The sequence below is a fragment of the Cydia pomonella genome, chromosome 25, assembly GCF_033807575.1.
Source record: "Cydia pomonella isolate Wapato2018A chromosome 25, ilCydPomo1, whole genome shotgun sequence".
In the NCBI taxonomy this organism is placed as follows: domain Eukaryota; kingdom Metazoa; phylum Arthropoda; class Insecta; order Lepidoptera; family Tortricidae; genus Cydia; species Cydia pomonella.
This window is the reverse complement of record NC_084727.1, coordinates 9,299,659-9,321,805: the sequence shown is the minus strand read 5'-3', so window position 1 is coordinate 9,321,805 and position 22,147 is coordinate 9,299,659. Positions and strand designations below refer to the sequence as shown.

The 22,147-nt window shown below is 36.3% G+C and overlaps 1 protein-coding gene across 1 annotated transcript; it reads left to right on the top strand.

The window, feature by feature from the left end:
- Window positions 1-129: 129 nt before the first annotated feature.
- LOC133531365 (phospholipid phosphatase 5) lies at window positions 130-21,800 on the top strand. Its single transcript, XM_061869526.1, has 6 exons — window positions 130-2,287; window positions 5,647-5,833; window positions 7,091-7,160; window positions 9,491-9,619; window positions 14,248-14,412; window positions 16,201-21,800. Exons 1-6 carry the CDS (start codon window positions 2,211-2,213, stop codon window positions 16,404-16,406), a joined length of 834 nt encoding a protein of 277 aa, XP_061725510.1. The 5' UTR covers window positions 130-2,210; the 3' UTR covers window positions 16,407-21,800.
- Window positions 21,801-22,147: the final 347 nt, after the last annotated feature.

The following is a 22,147-nucleotide window of genomic DNA, read 5'->3' as shown; positions in this document are numbered from 1 at the left end:
GGGCACAGCACAGCAGATGTCATTCCAGATCTAGAGCAGAGCCCAACTGGGGAAGTACTTCCACCTTACAGAAAACCGCAGCCAAATAACACTTGACCCTACTCATAGTGTTGTGTTCCTGCCGATGAGTAAGGTTGCCAGAGCTCAACGAGGGGGGTGGGGTTAGGGTCGGCAACGCGCATGTAACTCCTCTGGAGTTGCAGGTGTACATAGGCTACGGAGACTGCTTACCATCAAGCAGGCCGTATGCTTGTTTGCCACCGACGTAGTATAAAAAAAAATGTTACAGCTATTTTGAATAAAAAAAAACATTTCCTACGTGATGTCATTCAAGGCCATAATTCGCGCCTCAACTAAATGTCTTAGATGTAGCTTACATAAAACTTGGTATAAATTATTTGAAATTTAAAAGTTATTTGTAAAGGAGTGGGCACGTACTTCACGATATAGTTATATACGGGCTTCAGATAATAGTAGTAAAATTTATGTGATTTGTCGTTTGAAGACATCGGTTTTAGAAGTATTTTTCAATAAAAGCGCTTATTATTACCACAAGTTATTTTTGCAAAAAATATTTAGCCGAATTTAAGTTTTTTTGTGGAGCGTCTCTAGCCTCCAGAACGTCAGATATAAGAAAATTTTAGTTTTACTCTATACTCAAATTGTAAATAAGCGCGTAGTAGGCGAAATACAATTAAGTATAAAGATTTTGTAAAATTAACTCTATTTTTTTAATTTTTTAAGTTATTACTTTTTACCATTTGACCTCACAGTAAACTAAATGATTAAACTCAGCAGATGCAGTTAATTTTATTATGTCTAATTAATAACACGGGTTTGTGATTTTTGAATATTTTGTTTTTGTTAATTGTTGTCATATATTTTTTTTTTTTTTGTCCGTCCTTTTAGTTACTTGTATAAAATATATATATATGTTTTTATTTTGCCGTTAAGTTCTTAAATAGGTGTAGAGTCAGACCAAGATAAGTTGGCAGCGATTTTGATTTCCCGCACATTGCAAGTGTTATTTTAAACGTCAAACATTTATGAAATTATGACTATATTATGTCGTTTATTGAACACATGCACAGGCTGGGCTATCAAAATTATTGCCAACTTGGCTTGGTTTGACTCTAAAACATATCATTTAAGTCATACGTTTGTTGCAAAAATATAAAAACACTAATATATATTATAGTGCACTACCTATAGTAGGTATTTGCAATACAAAAGCACATAATTTATAGCATTTTGGTGCATTTAAATACAACAAAATTATTAGAATTGTACTTAATATTTATTTGATAAATTGGTGTGTATGATAATAAGATAATATGGGTTATTTCATTTGTCACCATGCCATCAAGTTGTTACAATTGGTAACAGTAACAACTGAGATTTTTCCTCATGTTTCTAATAGTAACTACTGGGAATAATAATTCAGTGATTTTACCACTAAAGTAAAAGGTGGTGTGGTAACGACGAGAATACCTTTTATCTTTTTAATCTCTATATTTTATCTTTATAAAGAGATCTGTTTAAAAATTAATAATACTCTTTTGGTCACAAAATTAAGCTGTATTTTATAAGAATTACTGGCGTAAAAATGAAAATTTTAATATAAGAATTAGAAGGTTTAAAATTAAAGGTAAAAAAACATCCGTCAATGTTTTTGCTTTTAAATTCTAGATTATTTAATGAATATAAATGCCTATTTGGGCTATTTGTAACTAAAGTAAAATTATGTTATATTATAATATATATGTTGTTCAATTCTGTAATGTTAGCGGTTAGATTAAGAATAAATAAAAACATTATTACCAATTTTTATTTATACTCCGGCAAGCTAGCTTTGTCAGTAGAATAAAGCGTCTTTTGTGAAAAATATAATTCGATCACCCATATATATTTCCTCGCCTTTTCCTACCGATGAAATTGCCTTGCCAGATATCTTATTTTTTATAACCTTTATCCAGAAATAAAAAAAGATTTTAATTCCGCTCTCGTCCCGTGAGCAGTATCAAAACGCAAATATTCGTTCAGAAATGATAGTCGGAAATTATGGAATGTCTTTTGCATACGTGTGACATTGATTCCCGAACGAACTCTAAACGTCAAGTCAATATGTACGTCAATAGCAATCAACATACTCCGCAAAATAATTTGCGAAATTAAATAAAAGGCAAAACGTAACTAGAAAACCAAAGAAAATGCCGCTCATACGTTCGGCGAGTTTAAACTTATTTATTGAAATCAGTGTCCGCATAGCTTTACTTTCAGCTTTTTGGTAAGTTACGTCCATATGTTAACACACTGATAATAGTATGTAAACATTATTTTTTAAATGAAATTATACACTAAGCCACGTAAACGATGTTTTCCTGATTCATATAACCTCTGATCGTGACCGTCAAGTTTTACTTTTATTCTAAATCTGTGGTGATATTTAAATTTAATTAATTCAACATGTGATAACAAAGTAGGAACATATTAACAGTAATCAATTTTTATTCGGCCTTAATCCTCTAGTATTGCTCAGTCGGGATGATAAAGTATTGTAATCGATAAACGACTTTAAAGTAAATGGAGGAAATACTCATTTCGCTTGTATAAGTCTTGAGGAAGCTTATATTAATAAGTAGGCATCGAAGTTTTTATCGCACGGTAGGACGTTAGCAAGCTATGGAGTCGACATTAGCAATGTTTTTTTTTTTCACTCATTCATACTCAAAATTCAAAATTCAAAATTTTATTCTGCAAGTAGGCCTCAAGGGCTCTTTTACAAGTCAATACAACATTTATAGTAACAACATATAGTGACATGAAAAATATATAACAACATTTTATAAATACAACAGCCAATACCTGGGTAAACATTACATTATAGTAATCTTAAAATAAATAATTACTACAATACAATAGAGATGTATAGTCTCTATGGTTAAAAACACATTAAATCTGGAGATGTAAAAGGTCCCCAATGTCAGAGTACTAATATTAATAAAATTTGGAGGTGTTAAGTCTCTCCAAGTGTCAAAATAAAATTTATACTAAATAAATAAACCGCGTCTGGACTGTTAAACTAGCAGTCTCATAAACTAATGCTACATTCTGTACATAACTAGTATGTACCAAGTCAAGTATATTATACAATATGACAGAGACGTATAGTCTCCACGGTTAATACATTAAGTTTGGAGATGTATAAGGTCCCCACGGTCTGAGAAAAATAATAATACACAATAATAAGATTTGGAGGTGTAAAGGTTCTCCAAATGTCAAAGAATAAAAAAAAATAAAAAATTGTATGAAATACATATTTCACGTCAAGAGACTGTTAAGCTAACAATCTTAAAACTAGTTCTACAGAATACATAACTACTATGTATTTAATATGTCAATGTCATCATCAAAATAACTAAAACATAACAAACATTAATACATAAGGTTGAACAGCTAGAAACAACAGCGCCATATGCCTCTCCGGGACACTGCACGCAAAACTATTACAGCTTTTGAGACTGGATACTTGGCCATGATTCCGTGTCTCCCAAGTAGTCATCTATTTTATAGTATCCCTTTTTGAGAAGTGCATTTTTGACGTATTGCTTGAATGAAGTATAGGGCAGGTTCCATGCCTCTAAGGGTACTTTGTTATAAAATGTTACACAGTTTCCCATGAACGATTTTTTAACTTTCTGTAGACGAAACTTGGAGACTACTAACTTATGTTTATTTCGCGTATTATAACTATGGATATTAGACAGTTTCTTAAAGGACTTTATATTCTTATGCGTATACATTATCACATCTAGTATGTATTGTGAAGCTACTGTGAGAATATCTATTTCCTTGAATCATTCTCTCAGTGAGTCACGAGAAGCCATGTTATAAATGGATCTGATTGCCCTCTTCTGAAGAACGAAGATGGTTTCTATGTCAGCTGCTTTGCCCCACACCAGTATGCCATAAGACATAATACTGTGAAAGTAACTGAAGTAAACTAGGCGAGCTGTCTCCACGTCAGTAAACTGCCTGATTCTTCTTACTGCATACGCGGCAGAGCTCAACCTTTTCGCCAGGGCAGATATGTAAGGGGCCCATTGCAGTTTACTATCTAAAGTAAGGAGTAATCTAAATCTAACTCATACTCAATATACTCACATGTCAATATTATATTATAATGAAGGACAAAAAACCTTGACATGTTTATTAATTATGCTTTAATTTTTTCTTTGAGTAATATTACAAATAAGAATAATGCACTTTTTTTACCTCCCCTCAGGGTGTGCATGAATGTTCTTTCACCAAATTCAAGGGATGGATTGAAAGATAAAGAGATAAAGTTAAAGATAGTTTATTTTCCAAGTAGGCATATTATAATAAAGCTACGCCAGCTCTAACCCTACACCTCTGACCCGTGATGATTTAAATCTCTCCTAAATTGTAGGAGGGTATCTCAACATGGGACGGGCAAGAAACTCAGCGGGATACAGCTTTTCAAAACATTAAGTCTTTCTAACTAACGTGCATTCAATAAAAAAATGCAATTTAAAAAAATCATAAAATAACATGTAGTAGGTACTGTAATTTCTATAAGAAAGAAATTTAATGCACTAGATTGCTAATGCAGGACATTATCATTGCCAAACATCCCTATCCATCATATATAAAAATCAAGAGTGAGAAAATAAGTAGTTACATTATTTTTTTGGCACCTTTAAAGCATCTGGTAAAAGTGACTGCCAGCGGAAATGGTCTAGCAATGTTGATTATCAATTTTTAACAATATTTTCTAATACATACAAAAGTTAATTTTTTTTTACCTACCTGTACCTTGTACCGGACAAACGGCCGTCGGGCCAATATAGCAAGTATGCAGACATTAAAAGTACATACTAACACTACATTATCCCATACATTTTAGTCATGAGAAAAAAAGTAAGGTCTGGCGGTTCTGGGATCTTGCTCTACAAGGTGCAATGCTCACGTTGCGAGAGATTTTAACGGTGCATTCCAGATGGCAACAGAAGCAAAAAATGTTATATGACTTTCTGTGAAATTCGACAAAAATATTTTTTTTTTGTTTTTTTTTCTCCCTTTTTTTGAACACCCCTGTACATAAAACGTAATTTTTATTGGTAAACACATTTTTTTTAACACAACCTAAAATTAACTAAAAAGTTTTTTTTTTATTTAGCGGTAGCCTCTCGAATACATTTTTTTAATTTTGTCGATGCCAATCAATAGGTATGTCCAGACTAGACCTCAAAGTGGCAATACCGCAGTCTAAAATGTGTTTTGTATCGACTTATGGCGAAAGAATGATTTCGAAAAACATTTAATTATCTGTGAAACTAGGCCTAATTCAGAAAACTTTATATGACATTTTAGTTTCTAAATATTACCAGGAATGCTTAGTTAAAATGTCTCGCAATGCTCACGGGCACCTTGTATAATGAGTATCTGGAGAGTGAAAACTTCAATCTTTAGATTAATATTTAATTAAACCTAGCATTACTGATAAATCCACTACTTGACGATAGATGGCGACTATGAAATAACTCGCGTTTTGGTAAGAAAACTGATATGTGGAGTCACTCTCTTTTTACTTATATTTCTTTATGATTAACACTTTTTCCCCAGCTACATGGAAACCATGTCTCCCTACGTCCGCGTCATCCAGCCAGCAGACCTGGAGTCCTCACTAAAGTACCCGCGACACGAGTCCTATGTGCCAGGGCATATGCTTTGGTCTATAGTGCTGGCGGTGCCTTGTCTGCTCTCGATCATAGCGTGGGCTGTTTGCAATGACTGCAATGATGCTTTAGAGGTAATAAAATAATATAGTGCTTGCTGCAAGCATAAAATAGTCTTTTATACAACCGTGATATAATAGAGAGCTTTTCAGTCGAATCAAGTAGAGTCGAAGCTTGCTGAGTTGCCTAAGTAAGTTACGAGAATGAAAATACAATACTTTTCTACGAGACATCTAGAATAATACCTGAGCTTCGGGGCGTATATTGAACCTCTGGCTAAATCTGCAGCTAGACGATTAGGCGTCCTTTCTAAGGTTAAGCAGTACTTCACACCGGAGCAGCTTCTTCAGCTTTACATAGCTCAAGTCCGGTCGTGTATGGAGTATTGCAGTCACCTTTGGGATGGATCCGCCAAGTATCAGCTAGCCACCCTAGATTCTATAGACAAACGCGCTAGGAAGCTTATTGGGGATGCGAGATTGGTAGAGGCTAGACTGCAGAGCCTAGAACACCGTAGAAAGGTAGCCTGTTTATCGGCATTCTACAGGATACATTTCGGGGAGTGTGCGATGGGATTACATAATCTTATCCCCCCATCTCCGTTCTGCCACCGTGGGGCTAGACGCGGACTTGCGTTTCACCCTTACGTCGTTACTTTACCACTGATTCGCACTAAACGCTACGCATCCAGCTTTATCATGCGAACGGCTAAGGAGTGGAATTCACTTCCTGCAAATCTATTCCCAGTCCACTATAACTTGGACCTTTTTAAATCGAGAGTGAATAGACATCTTTTAGGTAAGCATGTTCCATCCTAGACTGCATCGGCACTTTCCATCAGGTGAGATTGTGGTCAAATGCTTACCTTTTCGTAATAAAAATAAAACACTTTTATTTACTATAAAACCAAAATAATTAATGAAAATTGGTAAGTATCTCTGTAGACAAAAATGAAGTACAAAAGTTGTAAACGTGCGACTCCGCAGACCACGCGCCCCGCGCCCGTTTAGTCTTATCTATGGGAGCGCGGCGGCACGTGATTGGTCAATTTTTTTTCTAATTGACTACAGCGTATCGAAATGCATCTTATAGTTAAGCTGGCAGCCCACACATGAAAAGTACGCAATTACAGTTTGATATACGAAATCTTAATTAAACCATTACAGTTGAGTAGAAAATGGGCAAACAATTTTCGCGTCAAAACAATTTTTCTTCTACTTTTTCCTACTCAAAACACAATACCAAGTCCTGTATACCAAATTTTAGGTTCAGCAGATTAAGCATGAAGAGGAATTTAAGTCTGAGAGTGTTTTTTTATCTATTTATTTCAGTTCCTTTTGGCGTGGTCTCTAGCTCTGGGCATGAATGGAGTCACCACGAACATGGTTAAACTAATAGCAGGTATGCCTTAACATTATTACAAGCTTTTATTTAACTTGCAATGTAACTAATAGTAATAACTATGTATATTTGTATGGGTCAAATCTTGCAATTTAAATTTGACCCACTTCCCGTTTTCCGATGAAGCTGAAAATTTGCATACATATGTAAGTCGGGTGACAATGCAATATTGTGGTACCATCGAGCTGATCTGATGATCAGACAGGAGGTGGTAGTGTTTTCGGAACCGGTATTCTTTTTGAGAACCGGGAATTTCGGTACTTTTGTATTACGGAACCGGGATTTCCCGGTTTTTTCGGTATTTTCGGTTCTTGCTAGTTTTTGTCATAGAAAACAAGGGTTATGCTTCAAAAGTAAACTAAAATTCTGTATTCAAGTAACTTTAATTCGAAATTTTTTCTTCTATTTTCTGTTCTCATACCTAGTAGTAGGTAATTATATATAAATCAGACTATAATTAATCATAGTGTTATGTTATTGTTAGGTACTAAAGTAAGTATTTACTGTCAATTAAAGGGTAAAAATAAGGCAGTCATCTTAGATTCCTTAACATTTAGAATTATCTTAAACATTAATATGTAATTTAAACACTTTAAGACTATAGCTCTAACCATTTGGATGTAAAACCTGTCTGACAGACGGACAGACAGACAGACGGACACTAGAGTGACTACAATAGGGCTCCGTTTGGATCCTTCGGGTACGAAACCCCGAAAAGTACTAGAAATAATCAAAGCAATAATTAAGTAGGTAGGTAAGGTAGGTTACCTATGTAAATAGATTCATGCTAATTTGTTAAAAAACCCAAGAAATATTGATGAACATTGTAATTTTGACAAATTTTGTAGAAAAAGTGGATTTTTTTTTGTGTTTGGCGAATTGACACATTCTTTTAGGTAAGTAATTTATCTTTTGGCATTAATGGTTTTAGATTATATCATAGATTGTGAACCAAACAAGTAAATACTTCAAACTTTATCTAAATACATTGTCTGGTTCATAAGATATGATTTTTTTGCGAAAACGCTTTGCGGACCGCCGAGATTTTAAGAACCCGGGCGGTCCGCAAAGGAGTTTCCGCGTTATTTTGTAGGTGCCTGACAGATTAACTAAAATTATGATGTTTACGTAATAATACATACAAAAATACATACCACGAATTATTCACGTTAGTTTTGAATGTTTGAATAGTAGAAAGTGTGGAAAATTAAAGTAAGAGTAAATAAGTAAATAGTAGTGTGAATCGCTTAATAAAAATAAAATTCCCGAAAGTACCGAAAGAACCGGGAATCAAATTTGGTTTCCCGGTTCCATTTTACTGACAAAAGAACCGGGAATTCCCGGTACTTTCGAGACCGGGATTTCCCGGTTCTGAACCCTAGGAGGTGGCCATAGGAACTCTGTGATAAAACAACACAACCTAATTGTGTTTGGACTGTGGTTGGAGTTTTTAGAATTGTCTCTACGAGTATTAGTTGCCTGTGAAAAGAAAAGTACAGTCAATGAAATTTTTGCCAAAAACTTATTTATTGATCTCTTAAATCTACTGATGAGACTGACTGATATTTGCTTATCAAGTTACGAGTATCATTAACACATTCACTGCCGGGAACCCACCTGGTGGGCGCTCGTGAACTTTGTTCAGATGCCGGACAACCCGCTGGGCGGGTTGTTTTGTACGCAGCTATACACTACCGGTTTCTGGGGTAGTGCGGCGTTTTTTGTCTGGCAGTGAATGTGTTAATATTAAGTAGATATTACTTTTTACGTAGCTGTTTAACGTTCGCGAAGTTGTTTTTGTGAACTAGCTTTTTACTTTTCAAACTTTTTAAAGTTATTTTTGACCGTAATCCATACGTCCAAATCAAAGAGTTTTGATGCCCAAAAACTTTTTTATATTTATATTTTTTATTTCGCCATTGCACGTTTATTATGTCTAAAAGATATAATTACACCAAATAAACTAAATATTTATTTGTTATTATATAAATGAAATATTGTATACTTAATACAAATTTTCACTCAATTCAGATATTTGACAAGCAAGATTGCGGCTTACCACAGATACAGTTTATTTTAATCTCTATGGTTACTTAAATCTATCAGTTAAGGGCTCCACAGACCTTGCGATAAATCGCACGCGGTTTTCTATCCGTTGCGCCTAACTAGGTGCAACCAATTCTATTGATCTATCTTTTCTGTGAACCCCGAGTTCTCAGTTCTGGGCGAACTACTAGTTTTTACGGTAACAAAGGTGTGTTAAGATGTATTTGGACATTTTGGACACTTCGTCTGTCACATGTATTTAACATTAGAATTATTGTTCACAGGACGACCGCGTCCGGACTTTTTCTACCGTTGCTTTCCGGACGGTATCGAGACCATGGATTTGCAGTGTACCGGCGACCCGGACGAGATCATGGACGGACGGAAATCGTTCCCGAGTGGACATAGCAGCTGTGAGTCATCATAAGCATCCTTTTTTTTTACTACATCGGTGGCAAGCAAGCATACGGCCCGCCTGATGGTAAGCAGTCTCCGTAGCCTGTGTATGCCTGCAATGCAACTCCAGAGGAGTTACAAGTGCGTTGCCGACTAACACTCTGCACCCTCGTTGAGCTCTGGCAACCTTACTCACCGACAGGAACACAACACTATGATTAGGGTCTAGTGTTATTTGGCTGCGGTCTTCTCTAAGGTGGAGGTACTTCTCCAGTTGGGCTCTGCTCTAGATCTGGAATGACATCCGCTGGCTGTGCCCTACCACACAAAGCGAGATGACATTCACAATATCCATACCACTCATTTGGACGTAGTTTAAGGACGTATCCGGGTCAAAAGCAATCCTAGCGTTTTTCCGGCTGATTGCCACGCCTAGTGGGAGCCAGAAGGCCTACCGCAAAAATTGAAAATCGAAATTTCGTTATCTGCCTCTCTATCGCTCTTGCATATTCGACGGATAGAGAGGTAGATAAAGAAATAATGTTTTTCGTTTTACGAAGTACCTAGGCCCTAGGGGATCTGCCAACATAATATACACACTTAGCAGCTATACGTATTTATATATTTTTCTCAAACTTGCAATGAAATTTTGACATGACTTACAATTAGGTCCGGAAATACTACGTATCCGGTGCGATGAGTGAAGATGATATGTAAAGAAATTACATACATGGAAAACAACCTTTACAGTGCATATGGTGCTACTTTCCCGCACGCGTGCGGAAATGAGCACTTTCCGTGCATATGTCGAAACTTTAAAGAGCCATAGGTATGTACTGTAAAACGTAGTACGATACACGTGCGAATAGGTAATTCGTAACTCGTGTCGATTTAAAACACTCCCTTATTTCCTATTTTCTGCACTTGTATCGCAAATAACTATTTGTTTTTGAACGCCAAATAGTGACAAAACGTCTTGTCATTCAACCATAAAATTGTAGTAGATTTGTAATTGGTTTTTAGTTGAGTAAACATATATGAATAAAACAAATTAACTTATATTTTTGCAAGTTTGAGGAAAGCACTATACAAATCTCGGCAAAACGGGCTCGCTACGCTCGGCCGTCTATATCTACTTAGCCTGCAACCCTCCGTTTTTCTGTCTCTATTTAGATGATCCCATACAGGGATAAGTTTGCCTTTGTTGTATTTAATTTACTCTGTAACTGTGTTTTTCTCGTTTTTATTTCTATTTTCTATGTACAATAAAGTTGGACCCGGGTATGTCCTTAAACTACGTCACAAGAGAGGTATGGGCATTGTGAATGTCATCTCGCTCCGTGTGGTAGGGCTCAGCACAGCGGATGTCATTCCAGATCTAGAGCCGAGCCCAACTGGGGAAGTACCTCCACCTTACAGAAAATCGCAGCCAAATAACACTAGACCCTACTCATAGTGTTGTGTTCCTGCCGGTAAGTAAGGTTGCCAGAGCTCAACGAGGGGGGTGGGGTTAGGGTCGGCAACGCGCATGTAACTCCTCTGGAGTTGCAGGTGTACATAGGCTACGGAGACTGCTTACCATCAGGCAGGCCGTATGCTTGTTTGCCACCGACGTAGTATATAAAAAAAAGTATACATCTATTTATAGAAATCTACTATTAAAGGAGAGGAGATTTCTGCAAGAAAATCAACTTTTTTGTCGTCTTTTTTGTTATTTTTTGTCGTCTATATAGCTCAAAGAGGGGCTAAACTAGTCAGGGTGCCGATTTTCGACATGGTTTCGATTAAATATAATCGAAAATCGATTAATCGTATAATTTAAAATAATCGATTCGCTGATAAACACAAAACTAGGTTAGCAAAAGGTACGATGCGGTCAGTTACAAGTAATCGATTAATCGAACAATTCGTGTTATAAAACGGAGGCAGGAGTCTGAAAATCCGACTTGCGATAATCGTTTTATAACTCAATTATTTGCATCCCTAAGTAACAATGCGCTAAACATATCCATACTATCTAGATATCCATATACCGGGTGTTTCCTGTAATGTAACAGGAGCAATAAATTAAACTGTAGGCTCCTCAAACTGACCAACATTTGTTCAGCGACTTTTAAAAATAACTTATGTTTTTTTTTTTTTTTTTTAACTTTAAAGTTTATCCTAAGGCGCAATGTATTGCAAATTTTGTTACGTTTAAAGCGGGACAAGCAACGTCAAACACACTGATGTCAACGTACATTGAAAATAATATTTAATTTGTATGAAAAAGATAAAACCTCTAAATATATCGTAATTTTTAAAAGTTGTTAATCAAGTTATATCGTTTGAGGAGTACAATATAATAATAATAAATAATAAATTCAGCCTATATACGTCCCACTGCTGGGCACAGGCCTCCTCTCATGTGCGAGAGGGCTCGGGCTATAGTCCCCACGCTAGCCCAATGCGGATTGGGGACTTCACATACACCTTTGAATTTCTTCGCAGATGTATGCAGGTTTCCTCACGATGTTTTCCTTTACCGAAAAGCTAGTGGTAAATATCAAATGATATTTCGTACATAAGTTCCGAAAAACTCATTGGTACGAGCCGGGTTTCAACCCGCGACCTCCGGATTGAAAGTCGGACGTCATATCCACTCGGCCACCACAGCTTTTTAATAAATATATGGCAATATATGGTTTAATTATTTGCTCTTGTTACAGGAAACACCCGGTTATTAATATTATAAATGGGAAAGTGTGTCTGTATGCCTGTGAAAAGGTATCAACCTTTTCACGCTTATCGCTTAACCGATTTAATTGAAATTGATAGTTTCCGGGGATTGACATAGGATAGTTTTTATCCCGGAAATCATCCCTTAAGAGGATGAAAATTATCTCGTTTAGGTTAAGTTCGTCTGGTATGTTTGCGGAGGCACGAATTGACAGCTTTGCGGCGATAATGCGCAAGAGGTGCGCCTCACTGATGCGTCGCCTGCGCGGCCCCAACAGCATTCTGAGCGTGTTTATGGAACGCGAAAATGGCCCCATGCTCAATCGTTGGCAGAGACTGCATGCGGCCACTGATTAGGTTTTAGTTTTAGTTCTATTTTATATTATATTGTACTAACACTAGTAATAAGATTTGTTTTTAATGTTTACTAACCATGTATGCACCTTTAGTCTGAAATAAATCTTCTGCCTCGCCTTTTTCCCGTTACGCGGGGTCGGCTTTCCTAATCATGCGACGCCACTTGCTCAATGCCGGATTTAGAGGTCTGGAGGCCTCGGGAAATAAAGGAGTGGAGGCCCCCTGGCCCCAAATTTTTTCCAAATAAAATGGTAAATTTACCGAATTCTCTATTGTGGGGGGGGCCCTCTTTTGTGGAGGCCCGGGGCAGTAGCCCCGGTTGCCCTCCCCTAAATCCGGCCCTGCACTTGCTCCTTTCTTAGGTGTCTTGTTCGTGGAGTCTTAGTCTGAAATAAATGATTTTTAATTTTATTTATTTAAGTTTAAAGATTCTCATAAAAGACATACAAGTCACTTACACGAGAACAGAGTTACAAAGTAAAAGTTATCTTAATAACGGTAGTACACAAAGGTATGGTTATTTTTCGAAATTTCGACGACCTGTCTGTTCTAGTGTATAGTGACCCTGCCTATGAAGCCGATGATCCCGGGTTCAAATCCTGGTAAGAGCGTTTATTTGTGTGATAAGCACGGTTATTTGTTCCTATCATGGGTGTTTTCTATGTATTTAAGTATTTATATATTATATATATCGTTGTCTGAGTACCCACAACACAAGCCTTATTGAGCTTACCGTGGGACTTAGTCAATTTGTGTAATATTGTTGTATAATAGTACATTACGATACAAGTGCGAAAAATAGGAAATTCGAAACGAGTGGCGATAAATTAAAACACGACCGAAGGGAGTTGCGAATTACCTATTCGCACATGTATCGTACAACGTTTTACAGTACATATGGCCCTTTAATTGTTCGACACAGTAACGTAATAATGCTAATTTTCGCACTAGTGCGCTAAAGTAGCACCATATGTACTGTAATATTTATTTATTTAAAATGGTGGAGGTAAGGGGTTTTGCGAGGTCTCCAGCTTACGCCAATGGTGTGCCTACATGTTACACTTACATCGACCGGGATATAAACCTTTAATATTGTTTTGACTGAGCTCCCGATATTTCGACGCAGTTACATGCATATTGTTCACGGGTAACTGGAGATAGCGGGTGGGTGTCAAAGTTGGGTGGAATCCTGTGATTTCTTTGTGTAAAAAACCATTGATATCCGAATCAAACACGCGTAGTGATACTGTGAGTGTGGTGTGCTTAGATAGACCAACAAGTGTGGACGCGACCAGTGGTAACGTTGAAAGCGAATGCAGCCGACGCGCGCGTATGAGGGTAGACCGAGTGCGGTCTGCACAGCTTTGACACCCACCCGCTATCTCCAGTTACCCGTGAACAAGATGCATGTAACTGCTTCGAAATATCGGGAGCTCAATAAAAACAATATTAAAAGGTAATCACGGTGTATATCCCGGTCGATTTAAGTGTAGTGAAACCAACCGTGTATCATTCAAAACTGTTAGTGTACGTGTTACACTTCTGATGGGATATTTTATCTCTACTACAGTATCATTTTGCTCACTGGGCGCGGGCAGCCTGTGGCTATGTGGACGGCTGCGGGTGCTGTCGCGGCGGCGAGGCGGCGCGCGGCTGGTGCTGTGCGCGGCGCCGCTCGCGCTCGCCGCGTGCGTGGCGTTGAGTCGCAGCTGCGATTATCACCATCATTGGGAAGGTGGGTTACCTTATTTTAGCCCCACACTAGCGTCTTCCGAGCGTCGGCGTCTAGTCAACTCTATGGCTGCTCGACGCAACGTCGCCGCAACTGCGCAGCGACGCCATTTTCCAGTGCTGACTAGACGCCGACGCTCAAAAGATACTACTGTGGAGTGGATCTTAATGGTATCTTGTGCAAACGCTTCGACTGTAATCAACTTTTCTCCGAAGATAAAGCGTACGAAAAAAAGAAAGTCATAGAAATATATAAAGTTACTATAGTATAGTATAGTATAGTAGTTGTCTGGAAGAGATCGCTCTGTAGCGATAAGGCCGCCTGTTGTTTACCTCTATAAGGGTTCCGTTTTTTGCCATTTGGCTACGGAACCTTAAAAACACGTTTGAAAAATAAGTCGCAGCAAATATGTAACAATTATAAATCATACACGATTATTTACATTAAAATAATGTCTTGTGTGAAACTATAAGTCCCATACGTACAGGGCCGGATTTAGGGGAGGGCAACCGGGGCTATTGCCCCGGGCCTCCACAAAAGAGGGGCCCCCAGAATAGTGAATTAGGAAAATTATCCATTTTATTTGGAAAAAATTTGGGGCAAGGGGGCCTCCACTCCTTTATTGCCCGAGGCCTCCAGACCTCTAAATCCGGCATTGCATACGTATGGTGTTGATTTTTGTGTGAGGTCTGGATAGCTCAGATTAAAGAGCACTGAGCTAGTGATACAGTGGTGGTGAGTTCAAGTTTCACCCAAGCCAGTATTTTTTATTTTTATTTTTTATGGTAGAGGAGGCAAACGAGCAGACGGATCACCTGATGGTAAGCGATTACCGCCGCCCATGGACACCTGCAACACCAGAGGGGTTGTAAGTGCGTTGCCGGCCTTTAAGATGGGAGTACGCTCTTTTTCACGTTTAATTTATTTCTCAGCTTAATGGGTTGAATCAACTTTTTTTGTCAGCAAAATTTGACCTACTTTGACTAAAAGTGAAAAAAAAAATACAAATTACAAATTTCTTTATTTTGCTTAAAAATGTGGTACAAAAGATGGTATAAGAATATATCGTGGTCACACACATTCCTCCAGAAACTGGCATGCAAAAATACGTATTATGTAATCTTTTTTTTTCTTATTATATAAAGAGATAAACAAGCTACGTAATGCAATATTTTTATCATGATTTGATATTTAATAACTTGTTTAAGAGCAGTGACCCAAAGGTCAAAGCTGTACCACAATTTTGTATGAAAATAAGGGTTCGTACGGTCACCTAATTTTATTAATAAAAATTTGACGTATTTTTATTTATGTCGGATCTCGCACATATATTAAGTTTCATTTTGACCATGTTAAAACTTACAAAAGTTGAACTTATAATGATAAAGGACAATTCTTGCAAAATACAAGAAAAAGTGGACGTTTCTGCTTTAAGTATACAAAATTAATTTAAAAGAAATTTCATGTTTCCCTTACTTGAAATTCTATCACATCTATCTTATTTATCAATAGAAAAAGTAAGAGCGAATCGCCTAGCGTGGTATGGGCATGTGATGCGGAGGGATGAAAGTCATGTGACGAGAAAGGTATTACGAATGAATGTGGCGGGATGGAACGGCAGAGGAAAACCTAGGAAACGGTGGATGGATTGTGTGAGAGATGACATGAAACGAACGCGAGTGAATGATGAGATGACGGGTGACAGAAAGATATGGAAGGAAAAGACATGCTGCGCCGACCCCAAATGAATGGGATAAGGGCAAGCGAATGATGATCTATATTATTTTTCAGACATCCTAGTCGGCTCCGTTCTCGGCTTCACGACAGCCCTCATCTGTTACCGCCAATACTACAACCCGCTATCCTCAGACCTCGCAGGGGTCCCGTACATAGCGTCCAACGCCGAACTAGCGCAATACGTGAACGGGACAGACAGCCCCAGTAAAGAGCGAGACGAAAACACACCGCTGCTGAAGAAGGTAGACAAATGGATATAGTTTATTGACTTTGCCCGGGAGTCGTTTTCTAGGTTTTCGGGGTAAAATATCCGAAACCTAGAAAATAACTTCCGAATTTGTGAATTTTTGAATTTGAAGAAAAATTTACCTATTTGAAAAAAAAAACAGTTATGTGTGGCATATCGTAAACGGGACAGACAACCCTAGTAAAGAGCGAGACAAAAACACACCGCTGACGAAGAAGTTAGACAAATGGATATAGTTTGTGTTGACTTTGCCCGGGAGTCGTTTTCTAGGTTTTCGAGGATTTTCACATTCCGAATTTGCCCTGTAATAAAAAGAGATAAAATATTTATGATGAGACGGTTATGTGTGACATATCGTAAGAGTTTAACGGATGAATTCTTAAAAAAAAATCCTTTTAAAGGATTTAAAGTTCGGAGCAAACTCCATAGAAGTAAGAATAGGTATCTGAATCATGTATTTATGTTGGGAATTTTGAAGTAGGTAAATATAATATGTGATGCTAGTCCAGATTATTTTAACATTAGCTTAAAGTGACCGATAAAATAGTAGGTACATTACGATACAAGTGCGAAGAATAGGAAATATTCGCACATGTATCGTACAACGTTTTACAGTACATATTATGGCCCTTTAAATTTTCGACATAGTTCCGTAATGTGCTAATTATCCCACTAGTGCGGTCAAGTAGCACCATATGTACTGAAAATCTCATTTTTACTTCTGCTGAGTTTTTTTTAAATGTTAAATAACATTACTTTTTACTATTTAAATTACTATCACTGTTGCAGTATTTAAAGAGATATTTAAATACTTACGCTTAATTATTGCTTAAGTGAATTTGATCTACGCGTTTAGTGGGCAAAGTAAGCTACTTTGGCAAACTTACCAGTTGTTTGATATTTGCCTTAATTTGATAATGAAAATACCCATCGAAATATTAATTTTCACGACACTAGCTCGTAAAGGTTCCTTTGATTGTTCAAAAGCTGATAAGAAAGCTGCATTTTATCCACAAGAGCAGCAAAGTCATTTGGTGCAAATTTTGAGATGTTGCATTAGGTATATTGGCTGGTAGCTTTTAAATGATGATTTTGTACGATAAATATATAATAACCTTTAATTTGGTTTTATTTTGTTTGATGTTTTATACTTAGTATTTTTCTCACGTTGTCGTGGTGAACATTTTTGTGTTTCACTCGGTGGCAAAATGTGTTTAACCGTCGTGCCTTGAAACCCTCGCAACGCTCAAAATTCCACTTTTAGAACCACTCGCTACGCTCGTGGTTTAATTTTGGAATCTTTCGCTTGCTCGGGTATCAATATTAGCACGAGCGGTTAAACAATAACTTTGCCCCCTTGTAAAACTATTGTTTTGTTACCTTTATGCAATAGAACAACCTTGTATATTTTTAACAACATCTTTTACATTTTAAACCTAATTGTAAATGATATGTGTGATATCCATAAATGGTAGAATCCTATAGATGTGCTATACGCGTGCGCCCGTGAGGGACAGAACATACGCAATGCGATCAAATTAAAAACACGATTTAACATTCCTGACAACATACCAAAAGCAACCTACGTAATTTTGTCGGGTTATTAGTTGCCATCATAAAAAAACGGTGGGCAACAAAAAAACGTCTACAGAAAGGAAAAGTGAGACTATGACAAGGACAAACAATAATAACGCTTTTTCTGCTACTCCTACTGAAAGTACATAAGACTATCCCGTTCTGTCAAATCACATCACTCATGCCCGATCCATACTAAATACTACATTCCTGGTTCTTAAAAAGAAAAAACACAAATAATATGTAGTTACCTATACCTATTTATATTGATGTGAATGTTATATGTATAAATACTATTTTAGAAACCAGTGTTATATTTTACAAAACAAGACTTGCAAGCTTGGAGACGGTTTTACCTGATAGGCGGTCTTAACCACATTGACATTACCTATAGGTACCTATTTATATTTAATTGAATGTTATATAAAATACTACTTTAGAAACTAGTGTTATATTTTACAACACAGGCCTTATTGAGCTTACCGTGGGACTAGTGTCTGCATACCAGATCCGGAATGTATGAAATTATCCGGATACCCGGATCTCGGCGCTGCAAACCCTATGTGGGACTTAGTCAATTTCTCTATGAATGTCCTATAATATTTATTTATTTTTATTATAGCCAATAAATAAATAACGAACTATAGATGAAAACATTTGTACATACCTGATATATACTGTATAACAAGGACAGTAAAAAAGCATAATCTAATTGAATAGTGTGTTTTGACTTTATGGATGATTGTCATCTTGGTAAATTCAGACCAAGATAAGTCGGCAGCGATTTTGACAGCCCAGACAGCGCAAGTGTCATTTTAATTGTCAAACTTCTCTATGAAATTATGACGTTAACACTTGCACAGGCTGGCCTATCAAAATCGTTGCCAACTTATCTTGGTCTGACTTTAGGCTTGTTGGTTAGACATTTCAACTCTGTTTTAACGAATAAAAGAGCCAAGCTCATCTCAAATCGTAAAGTCATCCGATATATCATAGAGAAATATAAGAAAAGTGTGGTAACTCCATACATCTCACATAACGTCGGGGATAGTGCAATACCGCGTAACTGACAAATGCAGTAAGGTTCAATTACCTTGTACATTGTTTGAATTTCGAACTCTTACGACTTTGTTAGTTGTGCGGTATTGCACTATCCCCGACGATAACACAAGTGTCGCGACTGACGAAAAATGTTGCCAAATCAATTTAAATACAACTAATATTACAAGCAGAAGGAGTTGATAAAAGAGTTCCGGATAATCCGGTTATAATATTAGCTGAAAATTGTTGAGCATAATAGTTTTCGTTTGTCGCGACATCTATTGTCAATTAGCAGTACTGATAGATTCCGCTATTTTACGCTAGATGTCGACTGCGAACTAACTCGCGTTTTGGTAAGAAAACTGATGTATGGAACCATTCTTTCTTTACTTATATTTCTCTATGAATATATCTAGAGATAATATTATATTGTTTTATTTTCATGATTCACAAGCGAATGTATATTATAAATATACTTATAGTTGTTATTTTTATACAAGGTGTAACTAAAATAGTAGGGATCGGCGATTTTTCGCTTTTTTATGGGTTGGCCAACTTGGACGACCAGCTCCACAAAAAAAATCGCAGTAAATTTTTTCTTCTTATTTTTCTAATCAGAATACGATACCGGCATATTCCCTTAAAAGGATCCCCACTTTATTACACTCTGTATGTACAGTCGCCATCAGATATATCGGAGCGGCCAGGGCGCTAACAAATATCTGAACACGCCTCTATTGTCAAGGCATTAGACAATATATGGATTAGATTAGTGCGTGTTCAGATATGTTTGACCACCCCGGCCGCTCCGATATATCTGATGGCGACTGTACCAAAACAATAAGTTACTATTTAGCATTATAAAAGTTACAACCAAATGAATAATGTATTAAAATATATATTAAACGTTATTTTTAGTACTGAAAAACGTTCCAGTTTATATTATACATATTATAATAACTTTACAAATCTCGTTATTAATGTTGTAATCATTGACATACTATACAAAAATAAGGCGTCGTAAAATTATTTACCTTGCGGAACCGTAACTTTACTGTTGGGACCCAACTTCGCCCGAGTAAAATATTCAAATGATAATTTTATCCAGAAAATAGATAGGTATGGAATTCACAATTAATACAGCTGCGTAAAAATAGTTTATAGTAAAAATAATTCTATTCTATCTATCCTTGCTGTTAAGCGGGTCCACACAGAGCGAGCATACGCGCGCAGCTTCGGCCGAGGCACGTCTACACTGGCTGGTTTGTGCATGAGGAAATTGCCTCGCGCGTATGTTCGCTCTGTGTGGACCCGCCTATTCGTCCTCAACTTCGCCTTATTATTTTTTATTATGACAAGCTTTTATTTAACTTGCAATATAGCTATGTTTGTACGGGTCAAATCTTGCAAGGCAAATTTGACCCACTTCCCTGTTTCAGATAAAGCTGAAAATTTGTATACATATGTACGTCGGGTGACAATGCAATTGGTACTATAGAGCTGATCTGATGATGGGGACAGGAGGTGGCCATAGTAACTATGTGATAAAACAATGCAACCTAATTGTGTTTGGGGTTTTTAGAATAAATTATAATTTATTTTTCAAATTAAACTAAAATGCGTCCTAAAAATAAATAAAAACTTTAGAATTGGCTCGATGACTATTAGTTGCCTGTGGAAAGAAAAGTACAGTCAGGGATAAAACTTGTACCAAAAATGTTTTTTTTTTTGCCAAAAACTTATGACAATTATACTAAAACTTATTCCAAATCCTAAATGTTGAATACGCTCTTGAATTCCGTGATACAATTTATATTGGAATTATGATTTAATGATAGTCTAGGCGAAGTTATGTACTAAAGGCGAATTTAGGGTATGTAGTTTTTGCTAAACCTTATTTTTAATGTATTGCAACATTAATAGTGGGGCTTGCTGAAATATAAAATTTAAGTGCTGTTCAAGTATTATAGTTCGTGTCATCCACGATGACGCGCAGATTTTTCAAATCTAACCTTTAATAACATGACAATACGACTCAAGGCACGCGTCTTCGTGAATGGCACGATCTATAATTGTATTTTAATAGTTAATAACTTTGCAGAATTAATATGGCTGTTTTAATTTTAATAATTGTTGTTTATCTTCCTATTTATAAGTAGGACCATAGGAGTAGGACATAATAAAATGTATTTTGAAATTAGTTTTTTTATTGGGGTTTTTAGAAAAAAAATAGGTAAGGTCACCCAGGGCAATTGCAACCATGGGTCCAATGTAACTATGTACTCTAAAAATACGAGAAGTAATGAGCTAGCCTATTATATTCACGACATACTTTCAACAGTCTTTATAATTCTCATTATTACTCACTTAAGAGTGCATTTGTCTCATAGTTGCAATTACCCCACAGTTGCAAATGCCCTGGATGACCTTACTTCTTTTTTTTTTTGTTTAAACGAACAGGTTATTTTGACTCAGAATCGCGAGGAATATTGATTAAAACGAAGAACTGTCCCCAGTATTTAATACAAATTTTGGGTGTCAGTTCTGTGATGGATGTATTACGGTCCATACATAATGTATGTGAAAATGGTTTCCTTTTTAAATCGATGATTTTGGAAATATATAACCGAAAAGATTTACAAGTACGCAAAGAAAATGTTTTCTTTTTTCTAAAAATTCTCTTTTAATAATGTTTTATTAATTAGTTACAATGGCTGTATGAAAAACAATGTTATAATATAATATATTTTTAATGATAGTTTTTGACGTGATACAAATGTTACCTATATTTAATTTTGCATATTGTGCTTTTTTACAAGCATTTATTTTAGCGTAAAATATTTAAGTGTAAAGAAATAAAAATATTATTAAGGGATGTTTACAGAGCCCATTTATGTACAAATAGCTTCCATATAGTTATATTTCAAAACTTCCATAATTATTTTAAATTTTTCAAAAAAGAACAACATGATTTTTATTAATCTCCGTTTGATGAAAACTACTCGTATTTAACGTATTTTCCATGTAGTAAGTATAATTTATATTTCCAATTAAAATTTACATGTTTCTATGTTAAAATATCACATATTTTAATTAAAATAATTGATATAACTAATAAAATAAGTTGATATGTCTATG